The 22,234-nt window shown below is 46.5% G+C and overlaps 1 protein-coding gene across 1 annotated transcript in view; it reads right to left on the bottom strand.

Moving 5' to 3' along the window:
- Positions 1-22,234, bottom strand: part of slc9a7 (solute carrier family 9 member 7) — a 95,386-nt gene that overhangs the window by 43,176 nt on the left and 29,976 nt on the right. Inside the window, exons 8-11 of the mRNA XM_024422874.2 lie at positions 22,088-22,193; positions 19,726-19,814; positions 14,121-14,234; positions 3,322-3,433 (exon numbers count right to left, since the gene is read on the bottom strand). Of these exons, the coding sequence (XP_024278642.2) occupies positions 3,322-3,433; positions 14,121-14,234; positions 19,726-19,814; positions 22,088-22,193 (421 nt within the window). The remainder of the gene's footprint in view (positions 1-3,321; positions 3,434-14,120; positions 14,235-19,725; positions 19,815-22,087; positions 22,194-22,234) is intronic.

The following is a 22,234-nucleotide window of genomic DNA, read 5'->3' as shown; positions in this document are numbered from 1 at the left end:
TCTGGTAGCAGCTGGACCAGTGGGTGGTATTCTGGTAGCAGCTGGTGGTATTCTGGTAGCAGCTGAACCAGTGGGCAGTATTCTGGTAGCAGCTGGACCAGTGGGCAGTATTCTGGTAGCAGCTGGACCAGTGGGTGGTATTCTGGTAGCAGCTGGACCAGTGTACGGTATTATGGTAGCAACTGGTGGTAATCTGGTAACAGCTGGACCAGTGGGTGGTATTCTGGTAGCAGCTGGACCAGTGGGTGGTATTCTGGTAGCAGCTGGACCAGTGGGTGGTATTCTGGTAGCAGCTGGACCAGTGGGTGGTAATCTGGTAGCAGCTGGACCAGTGGGTGGTAATCTGGTAGCAGCTGGACCAGTGGGTGGTATTCTGGTAGCAGCTGGTGGTATTCTGGTAGCAGCTGGACCAGTGGGCGGTATTCTGGTAGCAGCTGGACCAGTGTGCGGTATTTTGGTAGCAGCTGGACCAGTGTGGGTATTCTGGTAGCAACTGGTGGTAATCTGGTAGCAGCTGGACCAGTGGGTGGTATTCTGGTAGCAGCTGGACCAGTGGGTGGTATTCTGGTAGCAGCTGGACCAGTGGGTGGTATTCTGGTAGCAGCTGGACCAGTGGGTGGTATTCTGGTAGCAGCTGGTGGTATTCTGGTAGCAGGTGAACCAGTGGGCAGTATTCTGGTAGCAGCTGGACCAGTGGGGTATTCTGGTAGCAGCTGGACCAGTGGGTGGTATTCTGGTAGCAGCTGGACCAGTGTACGGTATTATGGTAGCAACTGGTGGTAATCTGGTAGCAGCTGGACCAGTGGGTGGTATTCTGGTAGCAGCTGGACCAGTGGGTGGTATTCTGGTAGCAGCTGGACCAGTGGGTGGTAATCTGGTAGCAGCTGGACCAGTGGGTGGTAATCTGGTAGCAGCTGGACCAGTGGGTGGTATTCTGGTAGCAGCTGGACCAGTGTGTGGTATTTTGGTAGCAGCTGGACCAGTGTGCGGTATTCTGGTAGCAACTGGTGGTAATCTGGTGCAGGTGTTTCCAGTGGGCTGGCTTCCGGGTTGGATGCAATGCGTCTTGGTTGGGTTGTGTTTTGGAGGACGCATGGCTTTCGACCTGTAGTAGACCTCACAGTGAAATGCTGAATACAACAGGTGTAGTAGACCTTACAGTGAAATGCTGAATACAACAGGTGTAGTAGACCTTACAGTGAAATGCTGAATACAACAGGTGTAGTAGACCTCACCGTGAAATGCTGAATACAACAGGTGTAGTAGACCTCACAGTGAAATGCTGAATACAACAGGTGTAGTAGACCTCACAGTGAAATGCTGAATACAACAGGTGTAGTAGACCTCACAGTGAAATGCTGAATACAACAGGTGTAGTAGACCTTACAGTGAAATGCTGAATACAACAGGTGTAGTAAACCTTACAGTGAAATGCTGAATACAACAGGTGTAGTAGACCTCACAGTGAAATGCTGAATACAACAGGTGTAGTAGACCTTCACAGTGAAATGCTGAATACAACAGGTGTAGTAGACCTCACAGTGAAATGCTGAATACAACAGGTGTAGTAGACCTTACAGTGAAATGCTGAATACAACAGGTGTAGTAAACCTTACAGTGAAATGCTGAATACAACAGGTGTAGTAGACCTCACAGTGAAATGCTGAATACAACAGGTGTAGTAGACCTCACAGTGAAATGCTGAATACAACAGGTGTAGTAGACCTCACAGTGAAATGCTGAATATAACAGGTGTAGTAGACCTCACAGTGAAATGCTGAATACAACAGGTGTAGTAGACCCACAGTGAAATGCTGAATACAACAGGTGTAGTAGACCTTACAGTGAAATGCTGAATACAACAGGTGTAGTAGTCCACAGTGAAATGCTGAATACAACAGGTGTAGTAGGTTTACAGTGAAATGCTGAATACAACAGGTGTAGTAGACCACACAGTGAAATGCTGAATATAACAGGTGTAGTAGACCGGGCACAGTGAAATGCTGAATATAACAGGTGTAGTAGACCTCACAGTGAAATGCTGAATACAACAGGGTAGTAGACCTCACAGTGAAATGCTGAATTGTGTTTTGTAGACCTCACAGTGAAATGCTGAATACAACAGGTGTAGTAGACCTCACAGTGAAATGCTGAATATAACAGGTGTAGTAGACCTACAGTGAAATGCTGAATACAACAGGTGTAGTAGACCTCACAGTGAAATGCTGAATACAACAGGTGTAGTAGACCTCACAGTGAAATGCTGAATACAACAGGTGTAGTAGACCTCACAGTGAAATGCTGAATATAACAGGTGTAGTAGACCTCACAGTGAAATGCTGAATACAACAGGTGTAGTAGACCTCACAGTGAAATGCTGAATACAACAGGTGTAGTAGACCTCACAGTGAAATGCTGAATACAACAGGTGTAGTAGACCTCACAGTGAAATGCTGAATACAACAGGTGTAGTAGACCTCACAGTGAAATGCTGAATACAACAGGTGTAGTAGACCTCACAGTGAAATGCTGAATACAACAGGTGTAGTAGACCTCACAGTGAAATGCTGAATATAACAGGTGTAGTAGACCTCACAGTGAAATGATGAATACAACAGGTGTAGTAGACCTCACAGTGAAATGCTGAATACAACAGGTGTAGTAGACCTCACAGTGAAATGCTGAATACAACAGGTGTAGTAGACCTCACAGTGAAATGCTGAATACAACAGGTGTAGTAGACCTCACAGTGAAATGCTGAATACAACAGGTGTAGTAGACCTCACAGTGAAATGCTGACTTACGAGCCCTTAACCAACAATGCAGTTAAGAAAATACTAATTTTTTTGTAAGAGGTAAGAATAACAAATAATTAAAGAGCAGCAGTAAATGACAATAGCAAGGCTATATACAAGGGGTACTGGTACGGAGTCAATGTCGAGGCTATATACAGGGGTACTGTGTGTAGTGGGGCTACTATACGGTTTCCTCTCAGGGGGTGGCAGGTCTAGATGTAGTGGGGCTACTATACGGTTTCCTCTCAGGGGGTGGCAGGTCTAGATGTAGCCATGGGGCCTACACCACAGACATTTGGCCTACACCACAGGGGTGGCAGGTCTAGACCACAGCCATCATTGGCCTACACCACAGACATCATTGGCCTACACCACAGACATCATTGGCCTACACCACAGACATCATTGGCCTATACCACAGACATCATTGGCCTATACCACAGACATCATCGGTCTATACCACAGACATCATCGGTCTATACCACAGACATCATCGGTCTATACCACAGACATCACTGCTCTGTACCTGCAAACATCATCATGTGCTGTAAGTTGCCCCTGATCTTGTGTCTGCGTCCCAGGTTGAGCAGGAAGGAGAGGGGGTAGATGTTGGAGGCACGGCCTATGAAGATGGCCAGCTGACGGACGGGACAGTGTTGAGGAAAGAAGTCGGTATACATAAAGGACATAAACTCTGCCACAATGTGAAGAACACCCCACAGCCCTGTTTAATTTGAACTATCACCACTGACAGAACTATCAACTCTTAAAGGGGAATGGAAACACTATCCACTCTTAAAGGGGATGAGACCATCCTGTTACAATGGTAAGTATAAGGTCATACTGAAAACTAGCTCCCATGATGCAATTCCTTTGGCTTCCACAGGGTGTCAGCAGTCTATGTTCATGGTTTCAGGCTTGTAACTTCAAAAACAAATAAGAAACATCAGTTTTAGTACAGGAACACAGTCTTGGAAATTCGTGTTGGCGTGCGCCATGAACAGGACCTGCTAAAATCAGTTTACGTAAGAAATATTATAGTTTGATTACATTTTAGAGTATCTGAGGATTAAATAGAAACATATTTTGACTTGTTGAAACAAAGTTTATGGGTAGATTTTTTGATTCCTTTCTCTGAATGTTGAACGAGTGGATTACTCAAATCGATGGCGCCAACTAAACAGACTTTTTGGGATATAAAGAAGGATTTTATCTAACAAAACGACACTGCATGTTATAGCTGGGACCCTTTGGATGACAAATCAGAGGAAGATATTCAAAAAGTGAATATTTAATCGCTATTTGTGAATTTATAAAACCTGTGCTGGGGGAAAAATATTTGATGTGGGGCGCCGTCCTCAAACAAATGCATGGCATGCATTCGCTGTAAAGCCTACTGTAAATCAGACAGTGCAGTTAGATTAACAATAATTTAAGCCTTCAACTGATATGAGACACTTCTATGTACCTAAATGTTTAATATCCATAATTGTTATGATTATTCATTTGAATTGTGCCCCCTCCAGTTTCCCCGGAAGTTGTCCCACTAGAGGGACGCCAATCCCTAAGAATTAAGAGGAAGGACGTGTCAGCTCGAGCTAGCAGGATCTGCAGCCAGCACTTTGTGGAGGAAGGGCACTTTCGATGCGGCAACCGGGAGTTTCCGAATGGAAAGGAATGATAGGCCTCTGCTTGCCCCTCCATTTTACAATTCGAGGGTTATGGTGTGTAGGGGTTACCGACCGACCATCAGCAACGTCGCTGACTTCGGAGTCATGCAAAAGCCAGACTGAACTGAGGCGATGACGCGAGTCAATGGAGCCCGAGGTAACGTTAAACCGGTCATGACTGTTGTTGACTAGGCTAGCGTTAGACACTGGACATCTTTGTTGCAACTCTAGTTGAAGGTAACAAGCTAATTGTGTCTGATGTGTTTTATGTAACACCTCAGTAACTAGCGTTAGCAAGCAACTGCAACTACAAATGCAACACAGTTCCTCCGTATAGCCCTGTTACTAGGTAGTCACTCTGTAGCCCTGTTACTAGGTAGTCACTCTGTAGCCCTGTTACTAGGTAGTCACTCTGTAGCCCTGTTACTAGGTAGTCAGTAACACTCTGTAGCCCTTGTCATGACTGTCCTGATCAGGTCAGGTTACAGGAGACCACAACCCTACAGACTATCTCTCAAAGCCAACAGAGGAGGAGAGATCTAGGGGTCTGAAGATGTAAATCTTAGGCCACAGACAAATTCCTTTGTCCTGTTACTATGGAGAACCAGCCTCAGAACATTAAACATGAACTAAAGGGACTTTGGAACAATGGTTTTTGTCAGCCACAATGGTGGTCATGACGATAGATGGAATATGAAAATGTATGTCATTTTTGTTCTGTTATTAAAGGTTAATAGATGACGTTATTACGAAAACATTGTAATGTGAAGGGTTTTCCTAGTATATGTTTGATATTTATACATTGTATGGAAAATATCCAAATCAAAGAGAATGTTTTGGGGAAGATGAAATGTTAAGTTAGTTGTCTAAAATTGGATTTGAGTCAAATCTGGACCTTGCCTCATTAACTTGGTACGCCCAGAGAATTGCCCTAAAGGCGGTTACGCCCACTTCTGACCCGAGGGTATAAAACCTGTGAGTATAAAATTTACAGGAGGACTACGTGACCCCAGCTGCAGCAGGGTCTAAAAAAGTCAACAAACCCAGAATGCAGAAGACAAAGAAATCCTTTTCTACCCAAGCTACGGATGAGTAGCTGTGTCTAAACGGGTGAATTCAAGTCGAACCACCCAGCCTCCATCTCCCATCGAATCGTGGTATCTAAAGGGTTTCATTCCTATGCTGTGAGCTCCAGAGCTGTCTGTCCTCACAAGACCCATTCCAGAGAAAGGGGTGAGGGAACTGACTCCTAAGCCAAAAAAGGACACCGGGAGGACGAGCAGGGAGGTGTGCAGGAGAAGTGCGTCATCGAACAGAGGAACGGTCCACGCAGAGAATCCCGGGAGATCACCCCCCACGTAATTACATCATTATATTCTGACCCATAAGAGTGGCAGTTTGGGGCAAGGCTAGGGTTAGAATAGCATAGCTGACAAATTCACCCAAATGTATATTTCTCGTGTACTTTCTTTTTTCTCTCTCTTTTGAAATCCCCATTGTGGGTAACACACACCATAGTGTGTTGGCCTGTTATACTAAGTTCTAATCAATAGCCTATAATGTGTTTTGTCTATGTGTATCTTTTATCATCATTTTAGCTTTTTAGTAAATAAATATTCAACTAAGATTGGTGTGGAACTCATTGGTGAGACCCGGGTCTGTGCAGATTCACGGGCTATACGACGTTCAGAACGAGATTGGTAGAGGAAACTGGTTAATTAGCGGCTGTTTTAAAATCGATATTCTGATATTCTTTGCGTTAATTTGGGAAATAGAAACTCAATATAGTCACTCTGTAGCCCTGTTACTAGGTAGTCACTCTGTAGCCCTGTTACTAGGTAGTCACTCTGTAGCCCTGTTACTAGGTAGTCTCTCTGTAGCCCTGTTACTAGGTAGTCTCTCTGTAGCCCTGTTACTAGGTAGTCACTCTGTAGCCCTGTTACTAGGTAGTCACTCTGTAGCCCTGTTACTAGGTAGTCTCTCTGTAGCCCTGTTACTAGGTAGTCTCTCTGTAGCCCTGTTACTAGGTAGTCACTCTGTAATACATTTTGTTGACATGTGTTTTACTGGAAAAAATAAATGTCCCTGTATTTGCTGTGTGTGTGTTGACAAAACATACAAGACAGGTAGCTTCTTAACGCCAACTTATATATTTGGGTTCAGTTGTTTTAACAAATCGTCTGTTTGTTTCCAGGCATCTTCATCCCTGGGGAGAATGTTCAGGAGGCAGAGGAGGTACAAGCATATCCCATGTTATTTCAAGACACAATCTGTCATCCCGGAGGCCATTTTGGATATAAACTGGACAATATATAGGGATTCTTGAAAATACCTATTGCCTAATAGATGCCTTAATTATTTACCAACAGGAAAGAACGGTTAGTACAGCATTCAAAACGGACCCCTGGGTGCCAGAGTGTTACTGTGCTGCATGGAGAAGAGGTCCACCGGGTCCCTCACTAAAGAGGTCCACCGGGTCCCTCACTAACGAGGTCCACCGGGACCCTCACTAAAGAGGTTTACCGGGACCCTCACTAAAGAGGTTTACCGGGACCCTCACTAAAGAGGTTTACCGGGACCCTCACTAAAGAGGTTTACCGGGACCCTCACTAAAGAGGTTTACCGGGACCCTCACTAAAGAGGTTTACCGGGACCCTCACTAAAGAGGTTTACCGGGACCCTCACTAAAGAGGTTTACCGGGACCCTCACTAAAGAGGTTTACCGGGACCCTCACTAAAGCTCCACCGGGACCCTCACTAAAGCTCCACCGGGACCCTCACTAGAGATCCACCGGGACCCTCACTAAAGAGATCCACTGGGACCATCACTAAAGAGATCCACTGGGACCCTCACTAAAGAGCTCGGGGCCCAGCCAGATTGATCTCACGACCATCAGTATACAACGGAGTCCTGCTCATATCCTCCACAGATGGAGCTGACGGAGAGAGAGATCAGTGAAGACCAGAACTACACCACAGATGGAGCTGACGGAGAGAGAGATCAGTGAAGACCAGAACTACACCACAGATGGAGCTGACGGAGAGAGAGATCAGTGAAGACCAGAACTACACCACAGATGAAGCTGATGGAGAGAGGGAGAGATCAGTGAAGAACAGAACTACACCGCAGATGGAGCTGACGGAGAGTGATCAGTGAAGACCAGAACTACACCACAGATGGGGATGACGGAGAGAGAGATCAGTGAAGACCAGAACTCGCTGTAAGAACCTGAGAGATCAGAATCAATCATCACAGTCTTAGCCAAGATATATTATCGAAGAGAATGTGTAAAATTCTAAACGCGTAGTCTTTGATAGCAAGCTGAAGGAGTTGTTCAATGTCTGCCATGAGCCTGGATGTCGAGCAGGTGTCATCAGTTCAACCCTGAAAATAAATGGTTTTGCCATCACCAAGGAGACAGTGTGTTGTGGGCCACAGGAGGAAGTGGGAAGGTTGTTAGCAGGGAATCTGTTGGTGCCATCAGCGGTCTTCCTTACTGGCTGCTCATGAGCAGTGACCTGTGACCCATTGCCAAAGGTGTGAGGAAACAGCTGGTGGCCATCGGAAAGCCAGAGGTACTGTCATATATTTTATAGTAAAATCAGAACTGATTATGATGATTCCAGTCAGTGATACAGGAGTCGTGTGTAGAGATGACATCAGGCTGCAACACAGGAGAGACCGACAGCAGGCTACAACACAGGAGAGACCGACAGCAGGCTACAACACAGGAGAGACCGACAGCAGGCTACAACACAGGAGAGACCGACAGCAGGCTACAACACAGGAGAGACACAGGAGAGACAGCAGGCTACAACACAGGAGAGACCGACAGCAGGCTACAACACAGGAGAGACCGACAGCAGGCTACAACACAGGAGAGACCGACAGCAGGCTACAACACAGGAGAGACCGACAGCAGGCTACAACACAGGAGAGAGACAGCAGGCTACAACACAGGAGAGACCGACAGCAGGCTACAACACAGGAGAGACCGACAGCAGGCTACAACACAGGAGAGACCGACAGCAGGCTACAACACAGGAGAGACCGACAGCAGGCTACAACACAGGAGAGACCGACAGCAGGCTACAACACAGGAGAGACCGACAGCAGGCTACAACACAGGAGAGACCGACAGCAGGCTACAACACAGGAGAGACCGACAGCAGGCTACAACACAGGAGAGACCGACAGCAGGCTACAACACAGGAGAGACCGACAGCAGGCTACAACACAGGAGAGACCGACAGCAGGCTACAACACAGGAGAGACCGACAGCAGGCTACAACACAGGAGAGACCGACAGCAGGCTACAACACAGGAGAGACCGACAGCAGGCTACAACACAGGAGAGACCGACAGCAGGCTACAACACAGGAGAGACCGACAGCAGGCTACAACACAGGAGAGACCGACAGCAGGCTACAACACAGGAGAGACCGACAGCAGGCTACAACACAGGAGAGACCGACAGCAGGCTACAACACAGGAGAGACCGACAGCAGGCTACAACACAGGAGAGACCGACAGCAGGCTACAACACAGGAGAGACCGACAGCAGGCTACAACACAGGAGAGACCGACAGCAGGCTACAACACAGGAGAGACCGACAGCAGGCTACAACACAGGAGAGACCGACAGCAGGCTACAACACAGGAGAGACCGACAGCAGGCTACAACACAGGAGAGACCGACAGCAGGCTACAACACAGGAGAGACCGACAGCAGGCTACAACACAGGAGAGACCGACAGCAGGCTACAACACAGGAGAGACCGACAGCAGGCTACAACACAGGAGAGACCGACAGCAGGCTACAACACAGGAGAGACCGACAGCAGGCTACAACACAGGAGAGACAGACAGCAGGCTACAACACAGGAGAGACCGACACCAGGCTACAACACAGGAGAGACCGACAGCAGGCTACAACACAGGAGAGACCGACAGCAGGCTACAACACAGGAGAGACCGACAGCAGGCTACAACACAGGAGAGACAGACAGCAGGCTACAACACAGGAGAGACCGACAGCAGGCTACAACACAGGAGAGACCGACAGCAGGCTACAACACAGGAGAGACCGACAGCAGGCTACAACACAGGAGAGACCGACAGCAGGCTACAACACAGGAGAGACAGACAACAGGCTACAACACAGGAGAGACCACAGCAGGCTACAACACAGGAGAGACCGACAGCAGGCTACAACACAGGAGAGACAGACAACAGGCTACAACACAGGAGAGACCGACAGCAGGCTACAACACAGGAGAGACCGACAGCAGGCTACAACACAGGAGAGACAGACAACAGGCTACAACACAGGAGAGACCGACAGCAGGCTACAACACAGGAGAGACCGACAGCAGGCTGTTCTCCAAGGCTGCCAGGAGTTCTCCAAGGCTGCCAGGAGTTCTCCAAGGCTGCCAGGAGTTCTCCAAGGCTGCCAGGGCATTTGTGGTGAAACCCATCAAGGAGGATAAGACATGGTGTTTCCGGTCTGAGCTCCTACACAGCATCGTTGACCGTTGTACCACTGGGAAGTCTATAATGATTTGTGTAGCTTCTATCTGGCCATCCCAGCAGACTCTCCTGAGTGCTCAGAGAGAAAGAGTGACGGTCAGTTTGGGGGAGCGGAAATGGAGAAGGAGCAGGCCATTCAACAGCGAATTTAAAGATCCACTCTGATTCCCTTTATGAATGGGTGTAATTGTTTTCCCACAGATTTTTATTTTTTATTTAACCTGTTTAAACTGACTTGCTACCTTGTCCCAGACCTGCTGTTTCGACTTTCTCTTTCCTGGACCAACTTGGAAAAACACCTTAACTCTGTAATTGACTATGTATTTTATAATCATGTTTCTATGGTCTGTTTCCACTACCATGTAGCCAGGTCGCTTTGGATGAAGGCGTCTGCTAAATGGCATATATTATTAAAGTCTACTTTGACTCTGCCAACTAGCTGCCCATTCCACTAGATGGCAGCCAAAGCTAGTTGAAGTCACTACTCTGCCAACTAGCTGTCCAGTGTAGTGACCATTCCTTTCCACTAGATGGCAACCAAAGCTAGTTGAAGTCACTACTCTAGCGACAGCGACACAGGGTTACTGCTCGTTGAAAGTAGTTTAATCTTCAAAGCAAGTTTATCTGGTTACGCTTGAACCTGTTGTTATAGTGGACAAGCTAACTAGTACTATTTTTACATAAGAAGCAGGTATTCGGTCTATGTCTTCAGGCTACATTTACTAAATTAACTGGTTTCATTCAAACTCAAACCCTATGTAGATGCCACTTGCTTCTGGGTATGTTGCCTTATGGAAGAGACGACACACGCAGGGATGAGACGCCGTACACCTCGTCCCATTCTCCCATGTGCCCACAGGGATGATACACCTCGTCCCGTTCTCCCATGTGCCCACAGGGATGGGACACCTCGTCCCGTTCTCCCATGTGCCCACAGGGATGGGACACCTCGTCCCGTTCTCCCTTGTGCCCACAGGGATGGGACACCTCGTCCCGTTCTCCCATGTGCCCACAGGGATGGGACACCTCGTCCCATTCTCCCATGTGCCCACAGGGATGGGACACCTCGTCTACTTCTCCCATGTGCCCACAGGGATGGGAAACCTCGTCCAATTCTCCCATGTGCCCACAGAGATGAGACGCCATACACCTCATCCAATTCTCCCATGTGCCCACAGGGATGAGACGCCATACACCTCGTCCAATTCTCCCATGTGCCCACAGGGATGAGACACCTCGTCCAATTCTCCCATGTGCCCACAGGGATGAGACACCTCTAACCCAATTCTCCCATGTGCCCACAGGGATGAGACACCTCGTCCAATTCTCCCATGTGCCCACAGGGATGGGACACCTCGTCCAATTCTCCCATGTGCCCACAGGGATGGGACACCTCGTCCAATTCTCCCATGTGCCCACAGGGATGAGACACCTCGTCCAATTCTCCCATGTGCCCACAGGGATGAGACACCTCGTCCAATTCTCCCATGTGCCCACAGGGATGAGACACCTCGTCCAATTCTCCCATGTGCCCACAGGGATGAGACACCTCGTCCAATTCTCCCATGTGCCCACAGGGATGAGACACCTCGTCCAATTCTCCCATGTGCCCACAGGGATGAGACACCTCGTCCAATTCTCCCATGTGCCCACAGGGATGAGACACCTCGTCTACTTCTCCCATGTGCCCACTTGGATGAGACACCTCGTCTACTTCTCCCATGTGCCCACAGGGATGGGAAACCTCGTCCAATTCTCCCATGTGCCCACAGGGATGGGAAACCTCGTCCAATTCTCCCATGTGCCCACAGGGATGAGACACCTCGTCCAATTCTCCCATGTGCCCACAGGGATGAGACACCTCGTCCAATTCTCCCATGTGCCCACAGGGATGAGACACCTCGTCTACTTCTCCCATGTGCCCACTTGGATGAGACACCTCGTCTACTTCTCCCATGTGCCCACAGGGATGGGAAACCTCGTCCAATTCTCCCATGTGCCCACAGGGATGAGACGCCATACACCTCATCCAATTCTCCCATGTGCCCACAGGGATGAGACGCCATACACCTCGTCCAATTCTCCCATTTTGACCCAAACAGAAACAATGGAAATGTATCAACGCATTAAGCAAATACTGCAATAGCCAGATATTGTGGAAGTATCAGGGAAGCTTTGAGGAGCAGTTATACTGGTTGTCTGAGAAGTGTATCAATGTAAACAGTCTTGGACAACAAACAGTATAACTGATCAAAGCTTCCCTGATACTTCCACAATATCTGGCTATTGCAGTATTTGCTTCAGCGCTGTCTGTAAAGTAGCTCTCTGTTTATGTTTACCTAGACTGACCGTGTGGAAGCAGCAGGGAGGTCACTGTTACCTAGACTGACCGTGTGGAAGCAGCAGGGAGGTCACTGTTACCTAGACTGACCGTGTGGAAGCAGCAGGGAGGTCACTGTTACCTAGACTGACCGTATGGAAGCAGCAGGGAGGTCACTGTTACCTAGACTGACCGTGTGGAAGCAGCAGGGAGGTCACTGTTACCTAGACTGAGTGTGTGGAAGCAGCAGGGAGGTCACTGTTACCTAGACTGACCGTGTGGAAGCAGCAGGGAGGTCACTGTTACCTAGACTGACCGTATGGAAGCAGCAGGGAGGTCACTGTTACCTAGACTGACCGTGTGGAAGCAGCAGGGAGGTCACTGTTACCTAGACTGAGTGTGTGGAAGCAGCAGGGAGGTCACTGTTACCTAGACTGACCGTGTGGAAGCAGCAGGGAGGTCACTGTTACCTAGACTGACCGTGTGGAAGCAGCAGGGAGGTCACTGTTACCTAGACTGACCGTGTGGAAGCAGCAGGGAGGTCACTGTTACCTAGACTGACCGTATGGAAGCAGCAGGGAGGTCACTGTTACCTAGACTGACCGTATGGAAGCAGCAGGGAGGTCACTGTTACCTAGACTGACCGTGTGGAAGCAGCAGGGAGGTCACTGTTACCTAGACTGACCGTATGGAAGCAGCAGGGAGGTCACTGTTACCTAGACTGACCGTGTTGTCACCAAAAGCACCAAAAGCACTCACAAACTTCTACAGATGCACAATCGAGAGCATCCTGGCGGGCTGTATCACCGCCTGGTACGGCAACTGCTCCGCCCACAACCGTAAGGCTCTCCAGAGGGTAGTGAGGTCTGCACAACGCATCACCGGGGGCAAACTACCTGCCCTCCAGGACACCTACACCACCCGATGTTACAGGAAGGCCATAAAGATCATCAAGGACATCAACCACCCGAGCCACTGCCTGTTCACCTCGCTATCATCCAGAAGGCGAGGTCAGTACAGGTGCATCAAAGCTGGGACCGAGAGACTGAAAAACAGCTTCTATCTCAAGGCCATCAGACTGTTAAACAGCCACCACTAACATTGAGTGGCTACTGCCAACACACTGTCAATGACACTGACTCTACTCCAGCCACTTTAATCATGGGAATTGATGGGAAATGATGTAAATATATCACTAGCCACTTTAAACAATGCTACCTTATATAATGTTACTTACCCTACATTATTCATCTCATATGCATACGTATATACTGTACTCTATATCATCGACTGTATCCTTATGTAATACATGTATCACTAGCCATTTTAACTATGCCACTTTGTTTACATACTCATCTCATATGTATATACTGTACTCGATACCATCTACTGTATCTTGCCTATGCTGCTCTGTACCATCACTCATTCATATATCCTTATGTACATATTCTTTATCCTCTTACACTGTGTATAAGACAGTAGTTTTGGAATTGTTAGTTAGATTACTTGTTGGTTATTACTGCATTGTCGGAACTAGAAGCACAAGCATTTCGCTACACTCTCATTAACATCTGCTAACCATGTGTATGTGACAAATAAAATTTGATTTGATTTGATTTTGGAAGCAGCAGGGAGGTCACTGTTACCTAGACTGACCGTGTGGAAGCAGCAGGGAGGTCACTGTTACCTAGACTGACCGTATGGAAGCAGCAGGGAGGTCACTGTTACCTAGACTGACCGTGTGGAAGCAGCAGGGAGGAGGTGCTGGAGTTATAGAGTAGTCACTGTTCAGGGTTAAAGGATACGAAGGCCCCGGCGATGAAGATGGGGCTGAATACATGGTTCTGGAAGGTGAACAGAGCCAGGCCCATGTAGGAGAAGATGAAGTTCTCTGCTAGGAAGTGAAGGACCTCAAACAGCTGAAACGCAGAGAGATTAATTCATTACATACTCACACACACATCCAAGTCAACAAAGCTGAGAAGGCTAATCTTTATGTTTAATCCCTTTTATATTCTGAGGTTTCTCCTCAACCAGGTAGCTTTAAAAGGATGCCAGTCAGTCAGTTAAAACCAGGCCTAGCAAACAGAAACATAGAACTTCCTCACACTCTTGTGAGTAGGTGAATGTGGTAAGATGGGTCACTCATAATATCAGAGAACCAGGGTTAAGCAAGAAACCTTAAGTTATCTTTCAATTATTAGTTTAGACAATCTCACAGTGGGGTATGGCCAGAGGCCCTCCGAAGCCAGACAGTCCAAACGTATCAACCCTCAGAGGCCCCGACACTGAGGACGTGCCAATGAAGGTACAGGGACGTCTGGTCAGTTGGACCTCAAATGTATGAGAGGATGCTAAACAAGCCGCATCGCAAATCTCCTGCAAGGAGATGCCCTTGAACATTGCCTAAGATGTAGCCATGGAGTGAGCCCTGCTTATAACCCCTTGCTGTTATAGGCCAATATTATATCATCCACAATCCAATGTGATAACTGTTGATGAGAAAGGGGCCTCCCCTTGCAGGGAGGTGCCCAGGACACGTGTTCAGCAGATGTTATTGGTCACATGGTTAGCAGATGTTATTGGTCACATACACATGGTTAGCAGATGTTATTGGTCACATACACGTGTTCAGCAGATGTTATTGCGTGTGTATCGAAATGCTTGTGTTTCTTGCTCCAACAGTGCAGTAATATCTAACAGGTAATATCTAACAAAAGACACAAATCTAAAGTAAAGAATTAAGAATATATAAATATTTGGACGAACAACGTCGGAGCGGCAGAGACTAAAATACAACACAGTATATATATATACACAGTTGAAGACGGAAGTTTACATAAACTGAGTTTAAATGTATTTGGCTAAGGTGTTTCACAATTCCTGACATTTAATCCTAGTAAAAATTCCCTGTCTTTGGTCAGTTAGGATCACCACTTTATTTTAAGAATGTGAAATGTCAGAATAATAGTAGAGAGAATGATTTATTTCAACTTTTATTTCTTTCATCACATTCCCAGTGGGTCAGAAGTTAACATACACTCAATTGGTATTTTGTAGCATTGCCTTTTAAATTGGTTAACATGGGTCAAACATTTTGGGTAGCCTTCCAAATGCTTCCCAAAATAAGTTGGATGAATTTTGCTCCTGACAGAGCTGGTGTAACAGAGTCAGGTTTGTAGGCCTCCTTGCTCGCACATGCTTTTTCAGTTCTGCCCCCACAAATGTTCTATAGGATTGAGGTCAGGGCTTTGTTATGGCCACTCCAATACCTTGACTTTGTTGTCCTTAAGTCATTTGCCACAACTTTGGAAGTATACTTGGGGTCATTGTCCATTTGGAAGACCCATTTGCGACCAAGCTTTAACTTCCTGACTGATGTCTTGAGATGTTGCTTCAATATATCCACATCATTTTCCTGCCTCATGATGCCATCCATTCTGTGAAGTGCACCAATCCCTCCTGCAGCAAAGCACCCCCACAACATGCTGCTGCCACCCCCGTGCTTCACGGTTGGGATGGTGTTCTTCGACTTGCAAGCCTCCCCCTTTTTCCTCCAAACATAACGATGGTCATTATGGCCAAACAGTTCTATTTTTGTTTCATCAGACCAGAGCACATTTCTCCAAAAAAGTATGACCTTTGTCCTCACATTCAGTTGCAAATCGTAGTCTGGCTTTTTTATGGCGGTTTTGAAGCAGTGGCTTCTTCCTTGTTGAGCGGCCTTTCAGGTTATGTCAATTTAGGACTTGTTTTACTGTGGATATAGATACTTTTGTACCAGTTTCCTCCAGCATCTTCACAGGGTCCTTTTCTGTTGTTCTGGGATTGATTTGTACTTTTTGCACCAAAGTATGTTCATCTCTAGGAGACAGAACGCATCTCCTTCCTGAGCGTTATGACGGCTGCGTGGTCCCATGGTGTTTATACTTGCGTACTATTGTTTGTACAGATGAACGTGGTACCTTCAGGCGTTTGGAAATTGCCCCCAAGGATGAACCAGACTTGTGGAGGTCTACAATTAATTTTCTGAGGTCTTGGCTGATTTCTTTTGATTTTCCCATGATGTCAAGCAAATGGGCACTGAGTTTGAAGGTAGTCCTTGAAATACATCCACTGGTACAGCTCCAATTGACTCAAATGATATCAATTAGCCTATCAGAAGCTTCTAAAGCCATCATTTTCTGGAATTATCCAAGCTGTTTAAAGGCACAGTCAACGTAGTGTATGTAAACTTCTGATATCACTGGAATTGTGATACAGTGAATTATAAGTGAAATAATCTGTCTGTAAACAATTGTTGGAAAAATGACTTAGGACATCTACTTTGTGCATGACACAACTGCCAAAAGTATAGTTTGTTAAGACATTTGTGGAGTGGTTGAAAAACTAGTTTTAATGACTCCAACCTAAGTGTATGTAATCTTCCGACTTCAACTGTACGTACGGTCACTATGGGGAACACATCATGGATGCACTCATTAATGAAGCCAATGACTGATGTGATGTACTCCTCAACGCCATCAGAGGAATCCCGGAACATATTCCAGTCTGGGAACACGTAAACATAAGTCTTCTTCTCCGGCGCCATCTTAGTAATCGTACTAATCGTAATCGTGGCGATTGCATCATCTGTGGATCTATTGGGGCGGTAAGCAAATTGAAGTGGGTCTAGGGTGTCAGGTAGGGGGGAAGTTATATGATCCTTGACTTGTCTCTCAAAGCACTTCATAATTACAGAAGTGAGTGCTACAGGGCAATAGTCATTTAGTTCAATGGTGGACATCTTGAAGCATGTGGGGACAGCAGACTGGGATAGGGAGAGATTGAATTTATCCGTAAACACTCCAGCCAGCTGGTCATTGCATCCTCTGAGGACACGGCTGGGGATGCCGTCTAGGCCGGCAGCCTTGCGTGGGTTAACACACTTTTTGCCCCTCACTCGGACGATGGGCAGTACGAGGCTTAGAGCAGAAGAAGTTTTTCACAACTTGGGGATGGAGTCCCCAGTCTGAGTGGCCTTTAACAGCTTATTGGACCATCTGTCCCAGTGCAGTTGGCTCTTTACAGCTTATTGGACCATCTGTCCCAGTGCAGTTGGCTCTTTACAGCTTATTGGACCATCTGTCCCCAGTGCAGTTGGCTCTTTACAGCTTATTGGACCATCTGTCCCAGTGCAGTTGGCTCTTTACAGCTTATTGGACCATCTGTCCCCAGTGCAGTTGGCTCTTTACAGCTTATTGGACCATCTGTCCCCAGTGCAGTTGGCTCTTTACAGCTTATTGGACCATCTGTCCCCAGTGCAGTTGGCTAACCTTTACAGCTTATTGGACCATCTGTCCCCAGTGCAGTTGGCTCTTTACAGCTTATTGGACCATCTGTCCCCAGTGTAGTTGGCTCTTTACAGCTTATTGGACCATCTGTCCCCAGTGTAGTTGGCTCTTTACAGCTAATTGGACCATCTGTCCCAGTGCAGTTGGCCCTTTACAGCTTATTGGACCATCTGTCCCAGTGCAGTTGGCCCTTTACAGCTTATTGGACCATCTGTCCCAGTGCAGTTGGCTCTTTACAGCCTATTGGACCATCTGTCCCCAGTGCAGTTGGCTCTTTACAGCTTATTGGACCATCTGTCCCCAGTGCAGTTGGCTCTTTACAGCTTATTGGACCATCTGTCCCCAGTGCAGTTGGCTCTTTACAGCTTATTGGACCATCTGTCCCCAGTGCAGTTGGCTCTTTACAGCTTATTGGACCATCTGTCCCCAGTGCAGTTGGCTCTTTACAGCTTATTGGACCATCTGTCCCCAGTGTAGTTGGCTCTTTACAGCTTATTGGACCATCTGTCCCCAGTGTAGTTGGCTCTTTACAGCTTATTGGACCATCTGTCCCAGTGCAGTTGGCTCTTTACAGCTTATTGGACCATCTGTCCCAGTGCAGTTGGCCCTTTACAGCTTATTGGACCATCTGTCCCAGTGCAGTTGGCCCTTTACAGCTTATTGGACCATCTATGAAAGGATCCAGGAACCCAAGTGATCTGGGTGGATCCCATCCTCTTTATAAAACAAGCTGTTTCCAGAAGGTATCAATATTGTCAATAAATGTTAAACCCACAGAGCTGCAATAGTTTTGTTATGGAGGGATAAAAAAAAACTTGGGTTGTGCCGTGGCGGAGATCTTTGTGGGCTATACTCGGCCTCGTCTCAGCATGGTAGGTTGGTGGTTGAAGATATCCCTCTAGTGGTGTGGGGGCTGCGCTTTGGCAAAGTGGGTGGGGTTATATCCTGCCTGTTTGGCCCTGTCCAGGGGTATCATCGGATGGGGCCACAGTGTCTCCTGACCCCTCCTGTCTCAGCCTCCAGTGTTTACGCTGCAGAAGTTTGTCTCTCGAGGGGCTAGGGTCAGTCTGCTATATTTGGAGTACTTCTCCTGTCTTATCTGGTGTCCTGTGTGAATTTAAGTATGCTCTCTCTCCTTCTCTCTCGGAGGACCTGAGCACTAGGACCATGCCCCAGGACTACCTGGCCTGATGACTCCTTGCTGTCCCCAGTCCACCTGGTCGTGCTGCTGCTCCAGTTTCAACTGTTCTGCCTACGGCTATGGAACCCTGACCTGTTCACCGGATGTGCTACCTGTCCCAGACCTGCTGTTTTCAACTCTCTAGAGACAGCAGGAGCGGTAGAGATACTCTTAATGATCGGCTATGAAAAGCCAACTGAAATTTACTCCTGAGGTGCTGACTTGCTGCACCCTCTACAACCACTGTGATTATTATTATTTGACCATGCTGGTCATCTATGAACATTTGAACATCTTGGCCATGTTCTGTTATAATCTCCACCCAGCACAGCCAGAAGAGGACTGGCCACCCCACATAGCCTGGTTCGTCTCTAGGTTTCTTCCTAGGTTTTGGCCTTTCTAGGGAGTTTTTCCTAGCCACCGTGCTTCTACACCTGCATTGCTTGCTGTTTGGGGTTTTAGGCTGGGTTTCTGTACAGCACTTTGAGATATCAGCGGATGTAAGAAGGGCTTTATAAATACATTTGATTTGATTTAAAAGTCTGATGAAACCTTCAATGCCACAATTTAGGAGGGCAGAGGGACAGATATTATGGGGCGTTTGTTGGTGTCAAGTAGAGACCCAATCAGTTCTTTAAAATCAATCTTCAACTGTTCTGAGCTGTCCTTCACAATGTCATTGAATCCCACATGAACTATGATAGACTACATTTCCTGATGCTGGTTTAAAATGTTTGGGAGCAGCTTATTGATGTCCTGTGCTCCTGGATAGCACCGTTTTTGCTCCAGATTGAACCCTTTACAGCTAGCATGACAACCAGGAGAGGAGAGGGGCTGGAGAGGGTTAGTGGTAAGGTTTAGGGCTAGAGTGTTAGTGTGTAGTATGTAGGGTGTTACCTGCTTGGTGCGCTTGGTGGACTCCTCAGACAGGTTGTTGTATGTGTAGTGGGCCTGAGTGATCCCACAGAATAGCACTGCCACGACACCTGGGACAGAACACACAGAGATAGAACAGCCTAAGCATAACACAGCTAACACACCTGAGGATACAGTCTGCTTCCCATGTGGACCTCTCTGGCCAAAAGTAGTGCACTATAAATGGAACAGGGTGCCATATGGATAGTGCACTATCTAGGAAATAGGGTGCAATTGGGAACACAAATGGCTTATTCCAGTTACTTATAAGTAATAAGTATGCAGCCATTAACAAAATGAGTAAAATATGTTAAATCCCCGTGGATTGATAAAGAATTAAAAATATTATGGTAATTACGGTTGAGAGGGATAAGGCAAAAGGCATTGAATTGCAAATAAGTCTGGCTGCATAACCGATTGGCAAATGTATTGCAAATTGAGAAATCATGTTACTAAACTGAATAAAAAGCATAAACTAAAACTATGAAACAAAGATAAATGACAAAGATTGATAGTTAAAAGATTTGGAGCACCTTAAACTACATTTTGGGCAAAAAGGCAAACTCAGCTCCATCATTCATTGAATCAGATGTCTCATTCACCAGTGATATTGGCAATTACTTAAATGATTTTTTCATTGGCAAGATTAGCAAACTTAGTGTGACGGCCCTGAATTTGTCTAAACCGTCTCAGTGCTTCTCCTGCCAATGGGCCGCTTCCCCTATAATTCCCAAATAGACAGCCTCAGCATCAGCGGCGCAAAAGTGGGTTGTGCAAGAGAGGAAGTGTTCAACCTTCAGCTTAGAAGCTTGTTCAAACCCAATTTGTTTTGTTGTATTTAAAAGTGTGTACTGTAGCCGTGTCGCAGGATCAACCAGTCTATCGTTGCTGATCTACATTAGTCTCCACTGTTCTCCGTGGCCTTCCTCGGCTGGAGATCTGTTGGCAGATTGGAAGTTCTGACTGACTATCATTTTTTTGGCATTCGGTATTTCCTTTGTTTTGGTGTGATTTATACCGTGTTGGTTTATGTGTTCAGTTGTAGCTGAAGATTTCTGATACTCCATTGTGTGTGGAACAGAAATTTATTGCATTCTGAGTGTATGAATGAGACCGGTTTTTACACATCACTTTATGGAAGGACAATTGCGTGACTATGGTCACTTGGGTTCACTGAACTCATTTAATGGGCTGGACTCTTTTTAGGCCTGAGGTACGGGACTTTTCTTGAGGAACCAGAGTTCATTGTGTTGTGACATTATTGCGTGTATTTTTTAATTTATTCTGGGAATACAACCAGCACAAAAAGAGTTGATTTCAAGTTATTTCCAATGTGTTCAGGGTTTATGAAAATTGTACGTCCATACTGAGTTCTGCATGATTCCTTTGTATTGGTGTAGACTTGACGAACCAGACGGGACTCAATCCCTCAAACCAAAAGGACAAATCTATATTTTTTCTGGTCGGCACAACCTACCCTAAAAAAACAACTCAAAACCGTTACATTAGGCATGACATGCCAGCAACAAATGCTGACAGTACACATCCAAGTATAACTGATCAATTATGGAAGACAAGCATTATAATTGTCAATTCTGTAAAGTCAGTGTGGAAAAGGTGAAAGAATTATTGTTGTCAATTAACAATGACAAGACACCAGGGTCTGACAATCTGGATGGAATAATAGCAGATGATATTTGCCACATCTTCAAGCTAATCCTTCTAGAGAGTGTGCGCCCTCAGGCCTGGAGGGAAGCAAAAGTCATTCTAGTGAATAGTAAAGCCCCTTTACTGGCTCAAATAGCCAACCTAAGAGTGTACAAAGCTGTCAAAGGCAAAAGGTGGCTATTTGAAGAATCTCAAATGTAAAATATATATTTGAATTTTATTTAACACTTTTTGGGGGTTATTACATGATTCCATATGTGTCATTTCATAGTTTTGATGTCTTCACTATTATTCTACACTGTTAAAAATAAAGAAAAACCCTTGAATGAGTAGGTGTGTCCAAACTTTTGACTGGTAATGTACACACAAGACATGCACTCTCTACACACGTTGTATTGTAGATGTGTGATAGTGGAGCAGTGGCCTGCTAGGCCTAGCTGCGCAGCATCATAATCCTCCTATTGTTTTTCTCTGTGCTCTGCTCTTTCTTTAGCAGAATCTGGAAAACATTTACTGCAGCCAGTGTGCTGACCATACTGTGTATACTTCCCAAACAGCACCCTATTCCCCACATTGGTCAAAAGTAGTGCACTGAGCCATATGCACTTTATAGGGAATAAGGTGCCATTTGGGATGCAAACAGAGCCCCTCTTAACCCCTCCAACCCGGTCCTGACCTGTGAACCCGCAGGCCTCGGCCAATAGGAAGGTGCTCCAGGACATGAGGAAGAAGAGGGCCGTCTCCAGCAGAGGGAAACAGTGCAGCTTGGTGAACTTGGTCACGTAGAGAGAGTTAGAGAATCAGAACATTTCACAAACACTAT

This window comes from Oncorhynchus tshawytscha, linkage group LG06 (assembly GCF_018296145.1).
Source record: "Oncorhynchus tshawytscha isolate Ot180627B linkage group LG06, Otsh_v2.0, whole genome shotgun sequence".
Lineage (NCBI taxonomy): Eukaryota > Metazoa > Chordata > Actinopteri > Salmoniformes > Salmonidae > Oncorhynchus > Oncorhynchus tshawytscha.
Note: the sequence above shows the minus strand (reverse complement) of the source record. Positions and strands in the feature narration are given on the sequence as shown.